At 37.3% G+C, this 21,956-nt stretch overlaps 1 protein-coding gene across 3 annotated transcripts in view; it reads right to left on the reverse strand.

Annotated features, from left to right (window-relative positions):
* Positions 1-21,956, reverse strand: part of CSMD3 (CUB and Sushi multiple domains 3) — a gene marked incomplete at both ends in the record, with an annotated part of 652,566 nt that overhangs the window by 418,500 nt on the left and 212,110 nt on the right. For all 3 annotated transcript variants that reach the window (XM_080610435.1, XM_080610434.1, XM_080610433.1), the window contains one exon: positions 2,133-2,245. In XM_080610435.1, coding sequence (XP_080466561.1) covers positions 2,133-2,245 — 113 coding nt within the window. The remainder of the gene's footprint in view (positions 1-2,132; positions 2,246-21,956) is intronic.

Genomic DNA, 21,956 nt, shown 5'->3' on the forward strand with positions numbered 1-21,956 from the left:
CAGGCAGATGTATATATTCTACCTGGTTCTTTGGAAAACTTTATTTTTATTGTGACAACTCATGTCAGGGCAACAGTGAAATTACTCTTTGAAAATGGTCTTTACAAAAAGTCTTAAATTTGTCTTTAACTGGAAAAAAACACAAATGGAAATATTTTGTGCTGCATATTTTATTTTTTTTGTCTAAACATATGAAATATTTTTAATATGTTTATATAATTTCCTCACACTATCTCTTTTACCCTACAATCAATCCAGAAGCCACTCCTCCCTATTACCTGACAACGTATTTTTCCATTTTTGACTATCAAGGTTAATTTTTAATGCTCATACCTTATGGAGTATGGACTTCAATGCTTTTACATGCTGAAATTATTTACTCCCTACTTTTTTTTTTCAAAGAGTTGTAAAAGGTGCTTTCTTTATTTTTAAGAATGGTGGACTACTGCAGAATTTCACAACTTAGTATTCAGTACAATTTAAACATGCTTTCAGCAATATGCCATTAGAAATTAAATGAGCAAACCAAAATAATATTTAAAAAAAACCATAATGTAATCACTACAAAATTAGATGGTAAAGACAAATAGAAGATACACAGCACATTAAAATTTTCCCCAACTACCAACTCACATGTTTTTTTATGACTTGAAGAAAACATATTTTGAAACTAAAAAAAAAGTCTGTTCTCTTTCAGTAACTATTACCTCACACTTTCGGCAGGAATCCAAGTATGTGTGTTGTCTGAGATAGTTTGTTCTTCTTTTCCCAGTAGTTCAAAATTAACTTCTCAACAATCCAAGTTACTTCATATAAACCAGCAAAACAGTTAACACGTGGTTCTCAATTTTGAGGTAGGCTTTAATAGATAAAGTTTCTACTTTATATCTCTTAACAGTCCCATAAGCTAGCAATTTCCCAGTAAAGAAGTGTGTTTATCATGTTCAGTGTGAAGGATACCATGCAGAAAATGAGTCAGTGCTTTTCAGTTATAGCAGCCCTGGAGCAACACTAGGAAGGCTCTTTTTATCTAAATTCACTCAGAATACACATTCCAGAACTTCTCTGAACTCAGGAAGTTCAAAGAGAGACATACAATATTTGTTAACATAGTAATCAAATTTGTTGTGTTCTCTTATAGAATATGTTATCTGAGGCAATCACAGAGTTGTGAAAAATTTATTATTACAAAAGACTAATTAAATAAAAAGGAGCCCTAGTGTTTTGTTAGTTGCAGTTTTTACATTAGTTGATTAATTTTATCAGATTCTCCAGAAGTCTATGTACCTCATCTCTTCCTTTGCTGAATTTCCTATAGAGAACTGTAAAAGAAATTCACGAACTGAATTTCACTCAGAATGCCATGATTATTTTTTTTTTTTAATCAGATGCATGGAAAAGCACAAAAGCACAAAAACGGTTACTGTTCCCTGAAGATCCATTGACACACTGCAGATATTGAAAAATATTATTTACAGTTATGCTCGTGAAAAAGCAGACAGTATTACCATGCACTAATGAAGCTCAGTTTTCATTAGCACTTCATCATTAGAATGACCTTGTTCCAAATGGTGATATTCCCAAGTTAATACTTCAGATGCTTTCACTCTTAGTCAAAATAATGCTTGTTCATAAAACAGTGGATAAGAATCTTATAGGTTAATTAAACCCTTAATATCACAATACTTTCAGAAATAGGTAGTAAGAGTGATTAAATGCCACATTAGTAAATAGAAACTCACTCACTGTTTTACAAGCATGACATATACAACCATAGATGCAGATACATATTTTAATAACAAAAATATTATTTCTGTATCTGTTACACACTATCTTTCAGAATATTAGGATCATTTTAACACCTCAGAACTTGCATAGGATAAAGTGAAGTAGATATCTGCTATAATTTTTTTATAACTGTATGTAGGTAAACTAGATAATACACTACCCCTACTCTAACATACTGTAAAATTTTATATAATAGGTTGCACAACTGAATTTATCATTATGCAAATACAAACTACACCTTTATGAGGATTTTTAAAATGGCCCTTCCACTTCCTCTATAACTTCAGGCACAGGATTTTTTTAACAAAAAGAACCACAAAAAAAATTTATTTCCTTAAATGTACCTTGGTAGTGAGCACTAAATCCACTGTATCGGTGATTGCTGTCTGTTACAAAATGTAGTCTGAGCCAGTTTTTGTTACTGATAACTGGAGGAGGTATATTCATTCCAGAGAGCCTGAATTAAAACAAACAAATAAAAAATATTATTGAAAGATTAATTATCAGAGATGAAGAGCAGTAGATTTTCATAAAGCTTTGATAAAGCTCTTGTGTGGAAAACTTTTTTCAAACATACATTTATTGACTGCTTTCTGTAGGACTTTTTATTCATCAATTAATAGTATGTTATTACAAGTATGAACAGACAAGACTGTTCGCAATAACGAAGTGGTGAGATATAAATCAGTGCTAATCCAGACACCACACAGTCACATAATTGGTCATGAAAAGCACTACCATGATGCAAGCACATGACACTCAGGCTAGAAAGAGTTAGTGTCTATCTGGATCAGTTAACAGGTTAGGCAGAACACTGCTTTGGGCACCAGGAAAAGGATTACACCCTGTGACTTTCAGGTTCATGACACGGAACAAGAGAGCTTAGGTTATGCAGGCCAACACATAAAACTATAAAACAGACATCTATTTTTCCAAGAGCAAGTAGTTTTCTAAATTCAGGGTAATATGAAATAAGAAATACTTAATCACTTCATTGAATCTGAAAATACATTATTAAAAGTACAGGAAGAGTAGAGAGCTGTGGATTGATCCCAGCTAGCTGCTAAGCACCACACTCACTCACTCCCCTCCCTGTCCCCAGCAGCAAAAAAAGTAAATCAAAACAAAATATTTCATCATGTAAATATAATATTTTGACTCTAATCCACTTCTCATTAGACATCCCATTTTCTTTAAACAGTATTTCTGAAAATAAATTTACCACATTGTCACTAGTAATAGAAGAAAGCTTCAACCAGCCAGAACAGTGGCATTCTCTAAACTTTTATTCTTTGCACCGTCAGTGTTCTTTTTGCTCTTTGCTTCTTTGTTCTCATACAGTGCCTAGACCTAAGTTTGAGCTTAGTCCTGACTTAGAGCTAAAAGCTGACCAGCTCAGGCTTTGAAAATTAATGGCATTTTAGATGCAGCTGAGCATCTACCTAGTTAAGTTTACCTGTCAAATCAGTTATTCATTAGCACATCTATCCTTGACAGCTATAAGTTATACTTAAGATGATTCTAACTTAAGCACATGTTGATATCATCTGAGTTCTAACTAAATTCACAGTTCCTAAAATCTGATCTTTGCAGTTCATGATTTCTATGGTATTGTTCCCAGAAAGTAGATTTGCAAGCTGACAGAATTTATAATGGAGACTGGCATGAAATGAATGCTTATTCTGCTCATATAACTGCTCTCTTTCTCACATCAATTTATCTTCTCATCAAATTATAAAGCTCTTCACCATTATCATAATGCATTGGCAGTCCAACCTACTTCTGTGCCAGCTACTGTTCCAAGCATAGCTAAACTTCATCGTCTACAATATTTTCCTAAATTCAAAGAAAAACACCATATCTACCATAAAGGAAATGCAGTCGCCTCATCTTTTTTTATTGTTCAAAAGATGTCACTCCCCCTAAACTGCACAGAAACTCACATAGCAAAAGTAACAGACAGTAGGCTTCCCTTCTGCAGTTGTCTTTCATAAACTCTTAGAAATGTCCATGAAGAATCTTCAGATCAGTGGTTGTGAACCAGAGATTTTAAGTATCTCACCGCTATGTGTAGTCAACAAAGACTACCCTAGATAGTCTTTTATCTAATGTAAAAAAAAAAAAAAAAAAAGTGCTTACTGAAAGTAAAAGTGTAGAGTCAGTGAAGTTCCCATGTTTGCATCTCATTTGGTTTGTGACAGTGGGTAAATCACAGTTTACAGAAGAAATAAGGAACTAATATTTTTGGAAAATAAAAGTCTTCTTTCAATTCATTACAACACTGTGCCTCCATCTCCTTTTCTGCGCTATTTAGGAGGTAATTTTCAAAAATCTGCTTTAGGCTAACACTGGTCCAAGTGAAGTTAATTAGTATTTTATTCTCCCTCAAATGTCTAATGTGATTTCCACTTTATATTGCAAAGTACTGGTTTGGGTTTTTTAATAACATGGTGTGCATCCTCCATTTCTTCTGAAGACATACTCACATATCCTAAAATACTCTACACTTACTTTAACATCTGAAATGCACACTGCCGGCTAGCTATAATCTTGACAAATAGGTTTAAAAAACTTGTCTCATTCATGTACTAAACTAGCTTTAATTACCAAAAATCTTCTAAAATTATAGCTCTTAAAACAGAAATTAAAACAGACAGAACTGTCTTTTCTCTTTTAAGTCGGGTGCCAAATAAATGAGGATTAGTAGAAGACACAAATGATAAAACAAAAACATTTGATTTTGTACAAAGTTCACAGATATATTTTCTTCACTTTTACAATTATAATAGCCGAAGTATTTAACAACTACTTCCATTCACAGCACTGTTTTCTATTTCATACATTGCACATGTGCGATGATTGTCATCTTGCTAAAAAATGGCTCAGAAGCTTATTCTGGACCAGTATTATTAAATAAGGTATATAATATACAAACGAAGTAATCTAGACATGATATGTGTATGAAGAGAGGCAAAAAGTGCCCACATTGCAAAGGTCCAGTCAAAGCTCAAAATCAGATCAGTTAATAAATGTGTAAAAACTTCAAGGAAGGATACAAACACTACAAAATATGAATATAAAGGGTAGATGGTACTAAAGAGTCAAACAGGCAGTCATCACTTTAAGTGCCCAATGCTATTTTATTATGTTTGAATTTGTATGGAGAGAATGGTATTGGAATTAAAGCTTTGTATGTTACTTATTTATTGGGAGCAGAAATCAATGACAACATATCAGGTATTCTTTCAGTGAAACTGATTCATTCACAAAACATATGCATTTTAGTTTTGAAGAATGATTCTTATCAAGTAACAGGCATGCAAACCCTGCAAATAGAAGCAAATATTAAACATGTCCAAAAATATTCCAAACAGAAAACCACTTATTTTTGTTGGAAAAATATACAGCAGAGTTTTTCACAAACTTTTTCATGAAGCATATAATTACTGCATTTCCTCACAAGCCAGGATATTTACAGAAACTGAATTGATCAAAAAAGGAATTTGCAGTCGATAGCCGCTCTATAAGCACTGCTGAAATCCATTCTAGTTCTACCAAAGCTTTAGGCTAAAAAGAATTACATCTTAGTATATAGATCTCATCGCTCATATGTATGCACTACAAAATCTTAAGTGCTTGTTTTGATTGTAACTGCAGCTGTGTGTAATCCTTCTCATTGGTATTATTTGCTTGTTGAAATAAAACTGCTATATGGAACGCTTTGATTAAAAAAAGTATCACATATTCTGATAAGACTAATCATGCGTTATCCATGTACACATACATGCTAGTGGGGCTTAATACTTCCATAGCATAATACAAATACTACAAAAGACCAAGTCGTAACCAACAGAACAGCACTCCAGCAGTGACTTATACCATTTGGTTATATTTTGGTTAATTTAGGGAGCAGGTGCATTAAACACAAATGTGAAGTATTAACTACTTACAGCTAATTGTGCTTCCTGGTATGAAACATATCAGTAAAAATTTCTCATCCTTTACTTTGTTCCTTATGATTGCCTTGATCCCATAAAACAACTCTTGTAACCAGATTCATAATGAAGATCTTTTACAAAAAGTTCCACCCCACAATGTAGATGTAAGGACACTCACTCATGGATAGAAGACTAAAACTGAGATCTCTGGTTTAATAAACCCAAATCTGTTTATAAAGAACAAGATTCACATTAAAGAAGCAAAGCTAAAACTAACTGAATATTCAATACATTGCTTAATTTGAAAGATTGTGAAGGATTTAATGATTAAATTAACATACCCCTCTTGTTCCATCAACGCAGTTAGTACGATGTTTACACTGAGGTTCAGACACTAAGCTAACCATTAACCTTTTGGTCAAACAGTAAACAAGCAAGTTGACTACACCTATGAATATCTGTTATGTTTCCAGTTCCAGTGATGAGATTAATAGGTCTTAATGGCAGTCATTATAAATGTGAGTATCTATCACATGACAATTTTGGGTACTGGCCTTTTATTCCCTCTTTTTTTTTTTTTTTTTTCTGGAAATGTTTTATCCAAATTCTATTTAAGCATCTTAGAACAAGGACACTGTGACATATAATGTCAAACAGCCATAAATAAACCCTCTTCTACCTCTTAAAAAAATCTAATGCTGCCTGAACTAAGAACTCAAGATTTTAATTTTTATGAAGATATGAAATAAATGTTACATGCAAATAGATATTTTCAGTTATCTTTGGATAAGAAGATAGGTCAGCAAGATGAGTAAATTGCCTGTAAATTGTTCTTTTGTCAAGTATTTAAAATATAAATATTCAAGTAGCATGAAAGTATTTTCAGAGCTGTGGATTTCCTAGAATTTTAATTGCAGCTTACATTTATGAAGCAACATATATAATATTGGTATATCTGTATTACAATAAAAGACTTAATGAGATGTCTCTGTGACAGAAGCTATAGAACTCTTACGTAAGTGTAATATTAATTTAATTGTATGTGTGAAACTCAAGCTGTAGGTGGGTATCAGGCTGCTCTTCTGTTTGCATCCAGTACACTTGAGTCATTAATCCCTGGATGACTCAGGGATTGCTATCAATCTGCTATTTACTAGATTGACCATCTAGTGACATAGCAGACTGGCATGGGAAAACAGACCAATTTTAAAGGTTATTACAATATCAAAATATGAACTTTCCCAACTGAGTATTCAAATAATGAAAACAAGAAACAATACAGTGAAAGAAAGATTAGGTTGGAAATACAGCAAGCAATTAAATTAAATTAAAGAAAACAGGAGATGGCAGTTGAGTTAATCTTCTGCATTACCATAGCTCAATGTCCAGTCATATGGAATGACAGAACATGACTTTCTGAGAACAGAGTAAATGGTACTAATTCAGTCTTGAAGGAATAAAGAAAACAGACTCCTCTCCCTAAAGCCAATTCTTTCTCAAAGTTAAACATGCATCAGAAAAGGAAAAGTTTCCAAAAGAAAAGTGTCTAAAATATAGCATTCCATTAGCAGTTTGAGGGTAATATATCGCTCAAGTTTTAAGCCATTAAAAAAGGCACAAGTCAGTGAAAGACCTAGGTCCTAAGGCTGGTTCCTGTAAAATTGTCTGTAGTAGGACTAAGCATTTTATTCAACTGAGAATCAGGGCATTGACAAGTTTGAAGCTACATACAGCCTTGATTGTTGCTTTCGGATCTTAGAACTGCATCCAAATGACTGACAAAAAGCTATTTTTTTTTTTTACTTTTAGAACAGCAAATTACCACCCTTTAAATTTAACCTAATGAACTATTTAGAACTAGACAAACAAAACTTAAATAAGCCAATGTTTGGGAAGAAGGGGGAAAAAAGTTCTATGTTATGTCACCCTGAAAAAATACTTGTTCTGTAAAGTACTTTAACAATCTGTTGATTAATTTTTGGAATTATTCAGCTAAAAGGATAAAAATAATTCACCTTATGGCTCTTTTTTGTTAAGTTTGGTATGATTTCTAGAGAACTGAAAAAAAGTCTTTGTTTTAAAAATGTCAGTGTTGAAATAAATGAAGGACAGTCATGCCTCTGCAAAGTTGGAAAAAGTTCAATTTTGAAGCAAAGTTACTGTCATATAAAGCAAGTCTATGAGAAACCACTGTATGATCATTAAGGACTGAATAAAGGTCCAACTGATGATTAATGAAAGTTTGTAGTACTGTTGATATGAAATGTAAAAAAGTGCCAAGATTAAGAAATGCTTTTTAATTTCAGAAGTAAACTGCAGCTTATAGAGCCAGATGTTCATATGTCAAAGATTTTCTAATTAATCTGTTGACTTGGCAGAATAATGAAATTTGATGAAAGGTAAAAGGAGACTTCCAAACACACATACTCTGAAATGTTAGTCTATGATACAAGGAATGTGTTGTTTGTGATGCAAGTAATACATAACACTGATAGACATGTTGCTGTCCTGATTGCATGAAGGACTAGTGTCGTAAGTCGCTGATTTTAATAAAGATGTTAGGGACTTACAGTCATTACTCATAAATGTGATGCAAATAACCAATACAAAAAGTGACCTTGTGATTACAACCCCATTTTCCTGAACATATAATAGAATTAACATAAATACAAATTAAATTCACCTGGGCTGCACATAATGGCTAACATATGAGTTTTTCTACCATGCAGACTGTGACAAGTTGCATAGCTCCTTGGTACAACTGATGAGACCCAGCCATGGTCAGGGCAGTCAGCAAGGAGCAGAGGCAGATAAGTCTGAATGCACCACTGAAAAGATGCAGCCACAGCTTCAGCAGACTATGCAGTGAGACCTCCCCCAAAGGACTCATTCTAGTGGCCCAGAAGCTATGATAAGGTGGACACCAAGAGCTGCCACAGGATTTCTTTTCCTGGAAATGCTAAAGCAAACCTCTAGGGCACTGTCTCCTTCAAGAATCAACGTATGCGATTATCCGAGTGTTTTCCCTGGAATCCTGCACGATTCTTCTCTCTACTTTCACAGCTACTCTAATAAAACTGAATTGAATACATCTTGTATCTGACCAATTACTTCTTTGTGTAACAGTCAAAATGAATAATGGGCCATTATCTCTCAGATGTTTACACAGTTTACCTCTCTTAAAATGTTGTCAGTATCTTACTATTTCATAGTATTTCACAGTTATTTTCTCAATTTTCTTTTTTTTTTTTTTTTCCTTTAAATGTTATATAGAAAATTGTTATACAAGTCTGCTGTCCAAATAGGGGAAGGAAGCTTGTTCCTACACCTTTATGGTAAGTGTTAATAAATGAATCAAACAAAATAACCATTGCACCTGGTACTACAACTTGATGCTCAACAGACTATATATGCAGTAGTACTGCATAGTTGGTTACACAAAAAATCATGTTGGGACAGAAGAGCACACATGATATATGGAGCCAAAATTTACTGTTAGTTCAATTAATGCTTTAATGGACTAATAGTCTAAGTATCAGCAAGTCTCACTAATAATACTAGTAACTCCTTTAATTAATCTTCCTAGTACCTATCCCTTTTTTCTGCTGTTATGGTCACTCTTTCAGTGACTGTGTCCTGAGATCAGAGCCTCATCCTTTCCCAGACAGAAGGGGAAAAACATTTATTGTGAGTCATCAGTATCCTGAGGTCATGCCTGGAAAGATGCTAATGATAAAACTCTCCTCTCTCAGTCCTGAATCATCTTAGAGATATTTGATGTTTTCTTATCAAAGCCTCTTATTGATTCCCAGCCCCCCCAGCCCCACTTAGCACAGAGGGCCAATGTGTCCCACAGCAATTGCCTAGGGTTGTCAAACCTACCTATATGACATATGACATATATGACTATACATGACAGTCACATAGTCTCTTGACCAGTAGGCAACTGTCAGAGCTCAAACAAGCTAAAACCAGCTCAGGTCAAGACGCCTCAGTAGAATCCTAAGACAATCCTACTGTCAGATCAATACAAAGATTGTGGTCACTTCTCAGTAATAAGGCAAAAGTCATACTTACTGGACTACCAGTTGATATCAGTATTGCCAGATTCACACTAAAGAAACTTGGAGGCACTGGAAACAGGAAGGAAAGAGTTGTTCTTGCAGGTAATTCTCATTTAACTTCTCTCCCTAATTCTTCGTACTTGACGTAACCACAGTAGTTAAAATGAAAAGCACATACAAGTATGCAATATTCAAACTGGCAAAAGCCTCTAATTATATTTTCTGTACAGCATAAAGGGAAATTGGAATGAAACTCTGGCTGGAGATAAAGTTTAAAATACAAGTCAAATTACTCCCACTCTGCAGCAAAATTAGGGACCCCATGGGTCTTATTAGGAAAAGTGCTTTCAGAATCTGAAAGTTTTCCTGAATATCTGCCACTCTAGTTACTCATAGTTAGATATTAAATCCAAATGTAAATGTACCTTAAAAGAGCTGTTCCTTAAAATTAGAATAAAAATTAGAATAAAAAGTACTGTCATGTTAGGCCTGAGTCAGTTATGTTATTTCATCTTTTTTAAGGGTGATATTAAGACAGTGCAAGTCCTGAAATGCCTTTAAAAAACAGCTCATCAGTACAAAGTAAGAGGATAAAAATGAAACAGCTCAACTCAAAATACAGGTGATCTTTTCTGAGAGTTCACTCCTTATTTCCTATTTTCTGCCTCTGAAAAATCTATCAAGGTAGATACCAAAATCTGTCAGAAAAGGCTATTCTTATTGTGTAATCTAAATATAATTACTGTCAAGTATCCATGCAGGTTAGTCACAGAACCATTCATCTCAGTTTCCACCTTATTTTTTGTGAATTAATGTTTTGCTCAGTTATATTTTGGGCAACAACTTTCTTCTCTATCTCAAACATCTGGACTCCTAGTTCTACTGTATTTATCACATAAGACATCTACCTTCCGCTCTTCTGCAATATATCTGTAAGCCAAAGAATTTGTTACTCAGTAATTTTATAGAACTTTCATCTCAGAGCGCTTGACAAGTATCAGGGAACTGCACCATCCCTTATTTCATAAAACAAAAAAAAAAAAAAAAAAAAGAAAATTAAAATTCCAAAGCATAAAGAGACAATATGTTGTGCTTTACCACAAAAATCTAAGACAAAACTGGAAACTGCTAAAACTGTAAGGGCACAATCTTGGCCCTGCCTTGGGACCCTGATGATCCTCTCTGCCTTTGGCCCCAGGACTTCCATTCAAGCTCAGCCTAAAAGCCTGTCCCAGCTCTTTTCCTGGCCATCCTCTTTTTGACTGGGCTCCTAAAGGGACCCTGCACCTAGTTCATCACTTACTGCATTAGGGGCTGTCAGCTGACTCTGTTATCAAAGTCCCCAACTCTGACCCCCATGTTCAGCCTCTGCAGGACTGCACATCTTTGGTGAGTGCATGGCCTGAGTGGGGTCACCTCAGCTCCCGCTTGTTCCTTCCTTGCTCCTGATACTCTCAGACAGAAACAACTCAGATATCCCAATTAAACTGCTCTAATTACTAAAACTGCACTAATTTCCTATGATAAATTATCTTATTTAAACCACACTATGAATTTTCTTTGTGTATTTGAGCATACTTCTCTTATCCTATTTGTAATATTCATACTCAAATATTCTCCTACTGAAATTAGGGAAACCTTTATTCCATCTTTTGTACGGAAGAACTTTAAGATGTTATGAAAAAATTAACATGGTATCTTAACATTAAGATTTCATACACCTCCATCATTGTTAATCCATAAAGATATAACTGACAGAAATTCTCTAAAACCAAGGACAAAACCTCTGAAATTATCTGTGACTAATAAGAGGAAGGACAGTTCACATTTAACCTTATTAGATAAGTCAAAAGGGTAGAAGGAGATTAGACAAGTATTATCAGCACCCAAACAAAATGTCGCATTTTGAAATAAATTATTTTGACACTTTTCAAGATTTTAGACTTTAATTCCAAGTTTGATGGTTCATCATAAAAAAACCCTCCAAAGCTGGAAGTTGAGAACTCATGATCTGTGTTTCTATGACTGGGTGAGATTTAGTAATCCAAAATGTGTTTTGTTTGGGGTGGGGGGAAGGTGTCGTTTTTTCTTGTTTTCATGGATTAGCAGCTCCTAAGAACATTTTTATTTCTTTACCACAAACAGCTGCATGAGTGGTCTGTGCAAGAAGAGACCAGGGGGGCTGCCCTGTGCCTGACACAATTCCAGTCAGATCCGCAATCAGTCAACCACAGGATACAGCTAAACTCATCAACCAAGCTGGTGTCACCTCTGTGAAATGTATTTAAGGGCATTACACTGCACAGGCATTGAGGGAAAAAAGTGTGAGAAACAGCCCTGTGAATACTAAGGTCACAGAAGGAAGAAGGGGAGATGTGCTAGCTATTCCCCTGCAGCCCATGGAGAGGACCACGCCTAAAAAGAACTGTGGCCTGAGCAGGCCTGTACTGGGTTTCCATGGCAAGGTTCTCTTAGCGAGGGGCAGAGCTACAGGGAGGGCTTGTGTGAGAAGCTGCTGGAAGCTTCCCCCATGTCCAATGAGGCCAATGTCAGCCAGCTCCAAGATGGATCTGCCACTGAACAAGGCTGAGCCCGCCAGCAATGGTGGCAGCGCCTCTGTGCTTAAGCATTTAAGTATTTAAGAATTGTGCAGGAGCAATTGCATCTGGAGAAAGGAATGAGAATATGTGAGAAACAGCTCTGCAGACACCAAGGTCAGTGCACAAGGAAGGGCAGGCAGTGTTCCAGGTGCTGGCGCAGAGATTCCCCTGCAGCCCATGGTGCAGACCATGGTGAGGCAGGCTGTGCCCCTGCAGCCCATGGAGGTCCATGGTGGAGTAAGGACGCACCCAAAGGAAGATGTGACCCCATGGAGAGAGGAGCCCACATTGGAGCAGGGTTGTGCAAGAGCTGTAACCCTGTGGGGGACCCATGCTGGAGCAGTCTGTTCCTGAAAAATGCACCCCACGGAAGGGACCCACATTGAAGCAGTTGATGAAGAACCGCAGTCTGTGGGAAAGACCCCTATTGGAGATGTTCATGTCTGCCATAGGAGGGATCCAAGATGGAGTGTGAGAAGGAAGGAGCAGCAGAGACATGTGATGAACTGCCCACAATGCCCACCTCCCTGGTGTCTATGAAACACATACCAAATCTTAAAATATTACAGCAGTTGCTTTTTTCATCCAGAACAATGCTTTCATTACTGACCCCAGAGACTATTTCTTAAAAGTGTCTGAAATTCTCTCTTCTGTTCTTTACTGAGAATCAATGACCAGTTCTGTATAGATTCTGTAGATGGCTGACATATCTAGGCAATCAAGAACAATACTTCCAAGATATTCAACTCAGTGTCAAGCATCTCATTAAATCTGACTTCTGAACATCACACTTCTGCTTGCACACTCTTCATCACTGGAAAACACACAATGTGGATATCAGATACTGAATGAAATAGGCTTGCACCACAGAGAACCACAGTCCTTCCCTCCCCTTTGTGCCAGATACCTGGCTGGAGTTAAAATATTCCTGTGTTTCAAAGTGAAACAACATACTGTCCTGGGTTCAGCAGCAGCAGTCAGTTTTTCTCCTTCTTAGTAGCTGGTGCAGCGCTGTGGTTTTGACTTTCGGCCTGGGAATAATACTGATAGCTTTCAGTTACTGGTCAGAATGTTTACCCTGACCAAGGACTTTGTGAGTCTCATGCTCTGCCAGGGAGGAGGGGAAGCCGGGAGGAAGCAGGGACAGGACACCTGACCCAAACTAGCCAAAGAGGTATTCCATACCACAGCACGTCATGCCCAGGGATGTAACTGGGAGTTACCCGGAAGGGCACACCCTCTTCTCCGTCAGGCTCATTTCCGGCGGGTGGTATCATATTCTCTTCCCTTGTTATTTCCTTTATCATTATTCTTATTGGTGGTAGTAGTAGTGATTTGTGTTATACCTGAGTTACTGGACTGTTTTTATCTCAACCCCTGGGAGTTACATTCTTTCGATTCTCCTTCCCATCCCTCGTGGGGGGTGGGGCGGGGAGTGGACAGCGTGGTTCTGATTTACGGCCTGGGCTTAAACCACGACACATACAGAGATACTCATGCACATCGAAGTAAGAGTAATAGCCCTGAGCAAGAATTCTCATTGATGCAGCTGTACTGCTCCCAGCTCTAGACCTAGACTGGTATGGCACTGAGCTGAAGACTGACGTGTGTAAAGCAAAAGTCTGGGCCAAAAGCTACCGACTTTCAAGAGATCATGGTGAAAACGATGCACCAAAATATATTATTGATGTAACATCAAGTATTGAGTTTATATATGTTAAAATATCAAGAATAAAAGACTTTTTTTTCAGGGTTTTTTTTGTTTGTTTTTAATAAACATTATAAAAACATTTTAATAATGCAACATTTGTGACAAATCTCATGAGAAATGAGACAAAAGTGATTTTTGTTTATGAATTTGATGAATAATTATGAAAACATGTAAAAATTGTTTTATATATATCAATTCTTCATACACAGGTGTGTGTAACATCACCAGTTTATACAATCATTTTCTTTCAAGTACCAAATGCTGCTCTGATGAGCATGCACTTCAGAGACACCACTGCATGGGTCTGACTGCTAGCCACCTGCTGTTTCTAGTAAATTAGACTGTGAATTAGTGATCCATGTCACAGCATTTTAACCTCTCCATACTTTGGAACCATGCCTCTGAGCTGAACATTTGTAGTTTAATTTGTCCAACAGAAGACATCACACTCCCTATTAACAGAGGCCATACTGAAGATTTAGAGAGTAATAAATGCCGAAAAATCCAATACAACGAGAAATTACAAACTAAGAAAAATGTATAAGACTCTCTTGAGTGCTATAAAATCTCATAGTATATTTTTATTTGTGGATAATTAATATAATTTAACAAAAGGTAATTAATAATTAGGAATATTTCAAATTTATTTTATTGTATCAATTTGTGTAAATTATAAAACCCCCTAGATTCAAAAGTCTTCACTTTATAATTATTAAAAAGGTAAATATTTAAAATCTATGTTTGTGTGTTAAAATGTAGATGTAACATATTCATTGTGATATAAGCAAATAAAATCATTTGCTTTTAAGTGTCATGTCTTTGCCTCTCCCTCTCTCCCACATCCTCCAAAACCTGTGAGTAAAACAGGCCCACTAAAGAATGATGGCTTCTACATAGGACACAAAGAAAATGATTATTAAAAGACTTGTTTATAATAAAAATTAATGCAACTACGTGTTTTAATATATTGGCTAATACATACAAAAGTTTTGCTAAAGAATAAATACAAAGTTTATCAGACTTATCAGTATTCTGTGGCGTTAGAAGGAAATATATTCAAGGAAAATCTGGTGCCTTGTTTAAAAGGCCAGCTCATTATGTAGATTTTCCAGGCTAAACAAATTAGAAGTAAACATTCTTTAGATTAATAACTCTGATTTACTTTACTATATAAATCTATTACTGATAAAATTTCAGATCCATTTCAGCAAAAGAATTTTAACTTTGCACATGACATTTGGCTGTAAGGTGGTATCATGTAAATTATGCAGTAAAAAGCCAACTAAATTAGTTTAAAAATACCTTGTATGACTTTAGTACCTATTAACTTCTTGTAAGATGCCCTTTAGTGTTATTAGTAGTAATGATGATATGTCATCTGTGCACTCTGAGAGACCACTATTCTGATACATCTGAGTTGGAATTTTTCAAATATTCAGATCTAAAATTGATAAAAGATAATAGGTCGCTAATTCACCTATTATAATTTAAGACTGACCTTTAAAGTACTGCAATTACAAGAATGCAGTAATCAGGAAGATAACCACAGCAGACTATATATAAGCATGAGCAAGGAAAAGAAAGCTCATGCTCCACAGCTGTGTTAGTGTACTTAAGTCCTTACCTTTAGTACCCATACTAGCATGACACAGAGAACAAACGTTAGGTTTACTGAGCTACAACACCAACTAATGATATAAAATTGTTTCCTTTTTTTTTTCCCTCTTTTTTCTAGCAATATATTCTGGGATATACCTGATTAGGAAACATGAAAAGATTCGTGTAACTGCTAATGCAGTTTTAAAAGATTTATACTTGTAAATGAAATTTTCTGATTTTGGGAATGAACATCAAATTAAATTGGAAGCTGCTGTTCAAGATTGGGTTTTTTGAAAGACATGGTGTCAGCTACTAAACAGAAACTAAGCCTTATTACAACAGTGTTTTACCTTACCCTTAACTTCACTTTAAGACATGCAGGATAGTATGTTCTCGCTCAACAAACAGAGATGATGGTAAGAGTTTATCTTCTGACATAAAAAGCACTGGGGAGAAGAAGTTGTGCAGCAGTGCAGTATATCCACATAAAAGATGTCAGAACCTGTGTTATATGCTTCAGGGATGACAGAATATATGCTATGCAGTAGTTAGGTTTTCTGCTGATTCAAATATACAAGTCCAATACTACAAGTTTGGGTACAGAAAAGGCTGATCAAGAGATGTGAAGGCTCCAGCAACTTACTTACTGGATCTTACACAGAATGATCAAAAAAAAGTCTAGAAGCAAAGAAAGAAGACTAGGAGTTCAATTAATCAAGATAGATAAATATCTATATTAATAAGCTTTTTAGTAGAGGGAAGAAAAGTCCAAGAAGAATTCCATACTGGCTTGAAAAAGAAACCAGACAAAAATTAAATCAAAAGTAGTATAATCATAATCAAAACACTGATTATGATTAAACACTAGGTAATATCTGGTGAAATTAGAGTCCATATTTGCTGAAGCCTTAAATAATGATTTGGCATCTTCAGGTTTTCTTATCACAAGCCTTAAATGAAGGCAGAATAATTCTACAACATAAACTGAAAAGTTCTGAACTTCAGCCCTGAAGATACTTTGCAGATGCAAAACTATTACTCCTGATGCATCCCAGTTATCATAATTTCTTCGGTTTATATGAATAATGCAAAAATCTCTTGTTGCCATGACTGGAATTATCCTACCCTGTATACTACCTACCATAACCGTGATGGTATCTAAGAACAAGTGCAGTGGTGTGTTAGATCAGAAATACACTGAGACTAATATTTTATTTCTGACAATGAGCAGTAACAGATAACTCACTAGGAGTGTCAGAAACTATGATTGTACAGAATGAGATTCATCCCCTCATACATTGTCACAATTCCCAGGAATTTTATGGACTGCAGGCTTCTTGAAGGGAGCCTATGTTCAATCTCCTTTGATAAATTTTCCTTTTATGAATTTCTGATCCATTTTTCAATCTTAGTTTTATATCTATAATATCCTATGCTGATGACTTTCACAACTTAATTATGTATGCTACAGAGAAGTTCTAACTTTTTTTTAAAATCTTCTGCCTGATAAATCAAGTATCCCTATTTATTTTAGCATAAGAAATGAATTAATGTTCTTTATTTATGTAGCATATAATATTCATAATTTTATTAATCTTTCATATAGTTTCTTTCTTATTCCTTTTCAAAATGTAAAAGCTTTAGCCTATTTTATTCCTCTCCCTATAGATTATTTTCCCCATATCTGTTTCCACCCGTTTCCCCTTTTCGGTACTGTTTCTCATGTTATTGCAGCTATCTTGACATAGGGTTTCAGAATATTAACATGGTTCAGGAATTAGGTCACGGTGAAATTGCATTTAACTTTCAAAAGTTTAAATTTTTAAAGCATATCTAGATGAATTTATCTTCAGTGTTTCAAAATTTTGAAAATGCATTGCATTCCATTTGTAAACACCTAAAACTGTTAACCTTAGAAACAGTTTAAAAATTATGGGATAAAAGTATTTTTAATATCTGTGTATATATAAAATATTTACTTTCATGGCCTACTGTAGGCACAAGAAATAAACAAAGTACACATGAATGGATTATTTTCTTTTTAGTGACTGTTATATCATGCCCAGGACGCTATGGCATGTGATTATTAAAAATTGCTCTGACACTGGTTTGACATTGAGTCTACCCTTAATATAAAGAAATTGCATAAGCAGGGTCATAGGATGCTTAATGGTTTGGCTTAGGTTCATTTTACAAGTGAATTTGCACTCTAAATCACTTCAAGTGATTTTCATAAGCAAAACAGATGGACAATCACAAAAAGTTTTGAGTAGACTGTAGGCCCCATATAAGTGATGTTTTATCTTCTTGTCAGGATTTATTCATGAACACAAAGAGTTTCATTCATGCATCCAAAATAATGTATTTTCGGCTGCTGTGTCCAGACACATAAAAGAAGGAATTATGCCCATGGCAGGGGGGTTGGAACTAAATGATCTTAAGGTCCTTTCCAACCCTAATTATTCTATGATTCTATGACTCTATGACTGTATGTAGTTTATCCAATGTAGAAAGCATAGTAAAGATTTTAATCCAGAATCTAGGAACAAGAGTGATTTAGGATTATCTCTGCAGCAATTAACTGTTCTACCACAGGCCATACTTTTCTCAGTGAAGTAAATGAGATCATAGCAGGGACTCAGTATATATGATGAGGAAGTATTAATTTTTAATTACTCCAGAGTGATAAATGAAATGATTACCTGCTTTGGTCTGGGATCATTCTTTCATTTGTGTTTGGTTGTCTGTTGTTTTTTTTTTCCCCTGTCTGGTTTTGAGACTTATGTTATCTCCTGCTTTATGTGTAATACCCTTTCTCCCACCATACAGCTCACGTAGCATAACATACAGCTGCTGTTCCAGCCTTACTTGCAAGTTCAGTCACTGGAGTTTCAGTCAAGACAAGAGCAATCAGTCTCCCTCACCACTCCAGCAACTGCCATCCTGAGACAATAACAAATGATCACATCAAAACAAGTGCAGTATTCTGCTGGAGTAAGCACAGTGAGTGTTCCCTGTTAAATTATGAAGCCATCTTCCCACTATATTTCTTCCAGAAACTGCTGATTCACAGACTCAATTTTTGAATATGCTTGGTTTTGCTACTGATCATGATTTTTACATATTCATTATTAAAATGCCTTACAAAATGATCTACAAAACAGAATTACAAATACGCAATATTGGTCCGTCCAGAGAGTGTTAAAAATGTCCATGGAAGAACTAACACATTAGCTAGTAAATGTCTCCACAATTGGGATAGTGTAAAAACCTGAGGTTTTCTTCTACCATATAAGGATTCCTGAGAATTATGTTTCAACTTGTTTCTAAACATGGATAAGACTTCATGAAATTATATGATATAGAATCATAGAATAGTTAGGGCTGGAAAGGACTTTAAGATCATCTAGTTCCAACCCCCCTGCCATGGGCAGGGACACCCCACACTAAACCATGTCACCAAAGGCTCTCTCCAACCTAGCCTTGAACACCGCCAAGGATGGAGCATTCACAACCTCCCTGGGCAACCCATTCCAGTGCCTCATCACCCTCTCAGTAAATAATTTCTTCCTTATACCCAATCTAAACTTCCCCTGGTTAAGTTTGAACCCGTGACCCCTTGTCCTGTCACTACAGTCCCTGATGAAGAGTCCACCCACAGCATCCTTATTGGCCCCCTTCAGATACTGGAAGGCTGCTATGAGGTCTCCACGCAGCATTCTCTTCTCCAGGCTGAACAGCCTCAACTTTCTCAGCCTCTCTTCATATGGGAGGTGCTTCAGTCCCCTGATCATCCTCGTGGCCCTCCTCTGGACTTGTTCCAACAGTTCCATGTCCTTTTTATGTTGAGGACACCAGAACTGCACACAGTACTCCAAGGGAGGTCTGACGAGAGCAGAGTAGAGGGGCAGGACCACCTCCTTCAACATGCTGGTCATGCTCCTTTTGATGCAGCCCAGGATACGGTTGGCTTTCTGGGCTGCGAGTGCACATTGCCACCTCATGTTCGTTTTTTCATGGACCAACACCCCCAAGTCCTTCTCTGTAGGGCTGCTCTGAATCTCTTCTCTGCCCAACCTGTAGCTGTGCCTGGCATTGCCCTGACCCAGGTGTAGGACCTTGCACTTGGCATGGTTAAACTTCATCAGGTTGGCATCAGCCCACCTCACAAGCGTGTCAAGGTCCCTCTGGATGGCATCCCTTCCCTCCGGCGTATCAACCGAACCACACAGCTTGGCGTCATCAGCAAACTTGCTGAGGTCACACTCAATCCCACTGTCCATGTCACCGACAAAGATATTGAACAAGACCAGTCCCAACACTGTTCCATGAGGGACACCACTTGTTACCGATCTCCAGCCAGACATCGAGCCATTGACCACAACTCTTTGCGTGTGGCCATCCAGCCAGTTCTTTATCCACCAAGTGGTCCACCCATCAAATTGATGTCTCTCCAATTTAGAGACAAGGATGTCATGTGGGACAGTGTCAAACGCTTTGCACAAGTCCAGGTAGATGACGTCAACTGCTCTGCCCCTGTCCATCAGTTTCGTAGCCACCATAGAAGGCCACCAAATTGGTCAGGCAGGATTTCCCCTTAGTGAAGCCATGCTGGCTGTCACGAACCACCTCGTTGTTTTTCATGTGCCTTAGCATGCCTTCCAGGAGAATCTGCTCCAAGAGTTTGCCAGGCACAGAGGTGAGACTGACTGGTCTGTAATTCCCCAGGTCATCCATTTTTCCCTTCTTAAAAATGAGGGTTCTATTTCTCTTTTTCCAGCCGCTGAGGACTTCACCTGACTACCATGATTTTTCAAATATGATGGCCAGTGGCTTAGCAACTTCATTCACCAGCTCCTTCAGGACCTGCGGATGGATTCCGTCAGGTCCCATGGACTTGTGTACGTTTAGGTTTTTAAGATGGTCTCGAACCAGATCCTCTCCTACAGTAGGCCTAGGGTCTTCATTCTTATAGTCCCTGCATCCGCCTTCCAAGACTTGGGAGGTGCAGTCAGAGCCTTTGCCAGTGAAGACTGAGGCAAAGAAGTCATTAAGAAACTCAGCCTTCTCCAAATCCTGGGTAGCCAGTTCTCCCGATATCTTCCGAAGGGGGCCTACGTAGTCCCTAGTCTGTCTTTTATTTGCTACATACCTATAGAATCCCTTCCTGCTACCCTTAACATCCCTAGCCAAGTTCAATTCTAACTGGGCCTTAGCTTTCCTCACCTGGTCCCTAGCTTCCCAGACAACATCCCTGTATTCTTCCCATGTCACCTCTCCTTGCTTCCACCTTCTATAAGCCTCTTTTTTCCTTTGAATTTTCCTGAGCAGCTCCTTATCCATCCAAGGAGGTCTCCTGGCCCTCCTGCTGCACTTCCTTCTAGTTGGGACTCAACACTCCTGAGCTTGTAGCAGGTGATCCTTGAATAACAACCAAGAGTCTTGGGCCCCCCTGCCCTCTAGGGCTATATCCCATGGAACCTTACTGAGCAGGTTCCTGAAGAGGCCAAAGTCTGCTCTCTTGAAGTCCAGGGCAGTGAGCTTGCTGCACGCTCTTCTCACTGTCCTGAGGATCTCGAATTCGACCATCTCATGGTCGCAGCAACCAAGGCTGCCCTGGAGCATCATATTTCCAACCAGTCCTTCCCTGTTGGTGAGCACAAGGTCAAGCATGGCACCTCTCCTTGTTGGCTCCTCTATTACTTGCAGAAGGAAGTTGTCTTCCAAACAATCGAGGAACCTCCGGGATTGTTTGTGCCGGGCTGTACCTTCACTCCAACAGATTTCAGGGTGGTTGAAGTCCCCCATGAGAACAAGGGCCTGTGAGCGTGAGGCTGTTCCTATCTGTCTGTAGAGCACTTCATCCACAGATTCCTCTTGATCAGGCGGTCTGTAACAGATCCCCACAGTAATGTCTCCCGTCGCTGTTCTCCCTTTAACCCTGACCCACAAACTCTCTGTCGACTGCTCACCCGTCCCCAGACAGAGTTCCATACTCTCCAGCCTATCCCTAACATACATAGCAACTCCCCCTCCCCACCTGCCAGGCCTGTCTTTTCTAGAGAGCCTAAATGATATATGATAATAAAGGCCTAATATGATATGATATGATATGATATGACATGATATGGATATATCATCCAGCCTGGATAAAGCCCCGAGTTACCCTCTCTCACCTCAAGAGCTGAGCCTGCTTTCAAATGTAGGTTGGACTAGACAGCTCCTGATTTCCCTTCCATGCTGAATTATCCTGATT

This window comes from Psittacula echo (assembly GCF_963264785.1).
Source record: "Psittacula echo genome assembly, chromosome: 2".
NCBI classification, from domain to species: Eukaryota; Metazoa; Chordata; class Aves; order Psittaciformes; family Psittacidae; genus Psittacula; species Psittacula echo.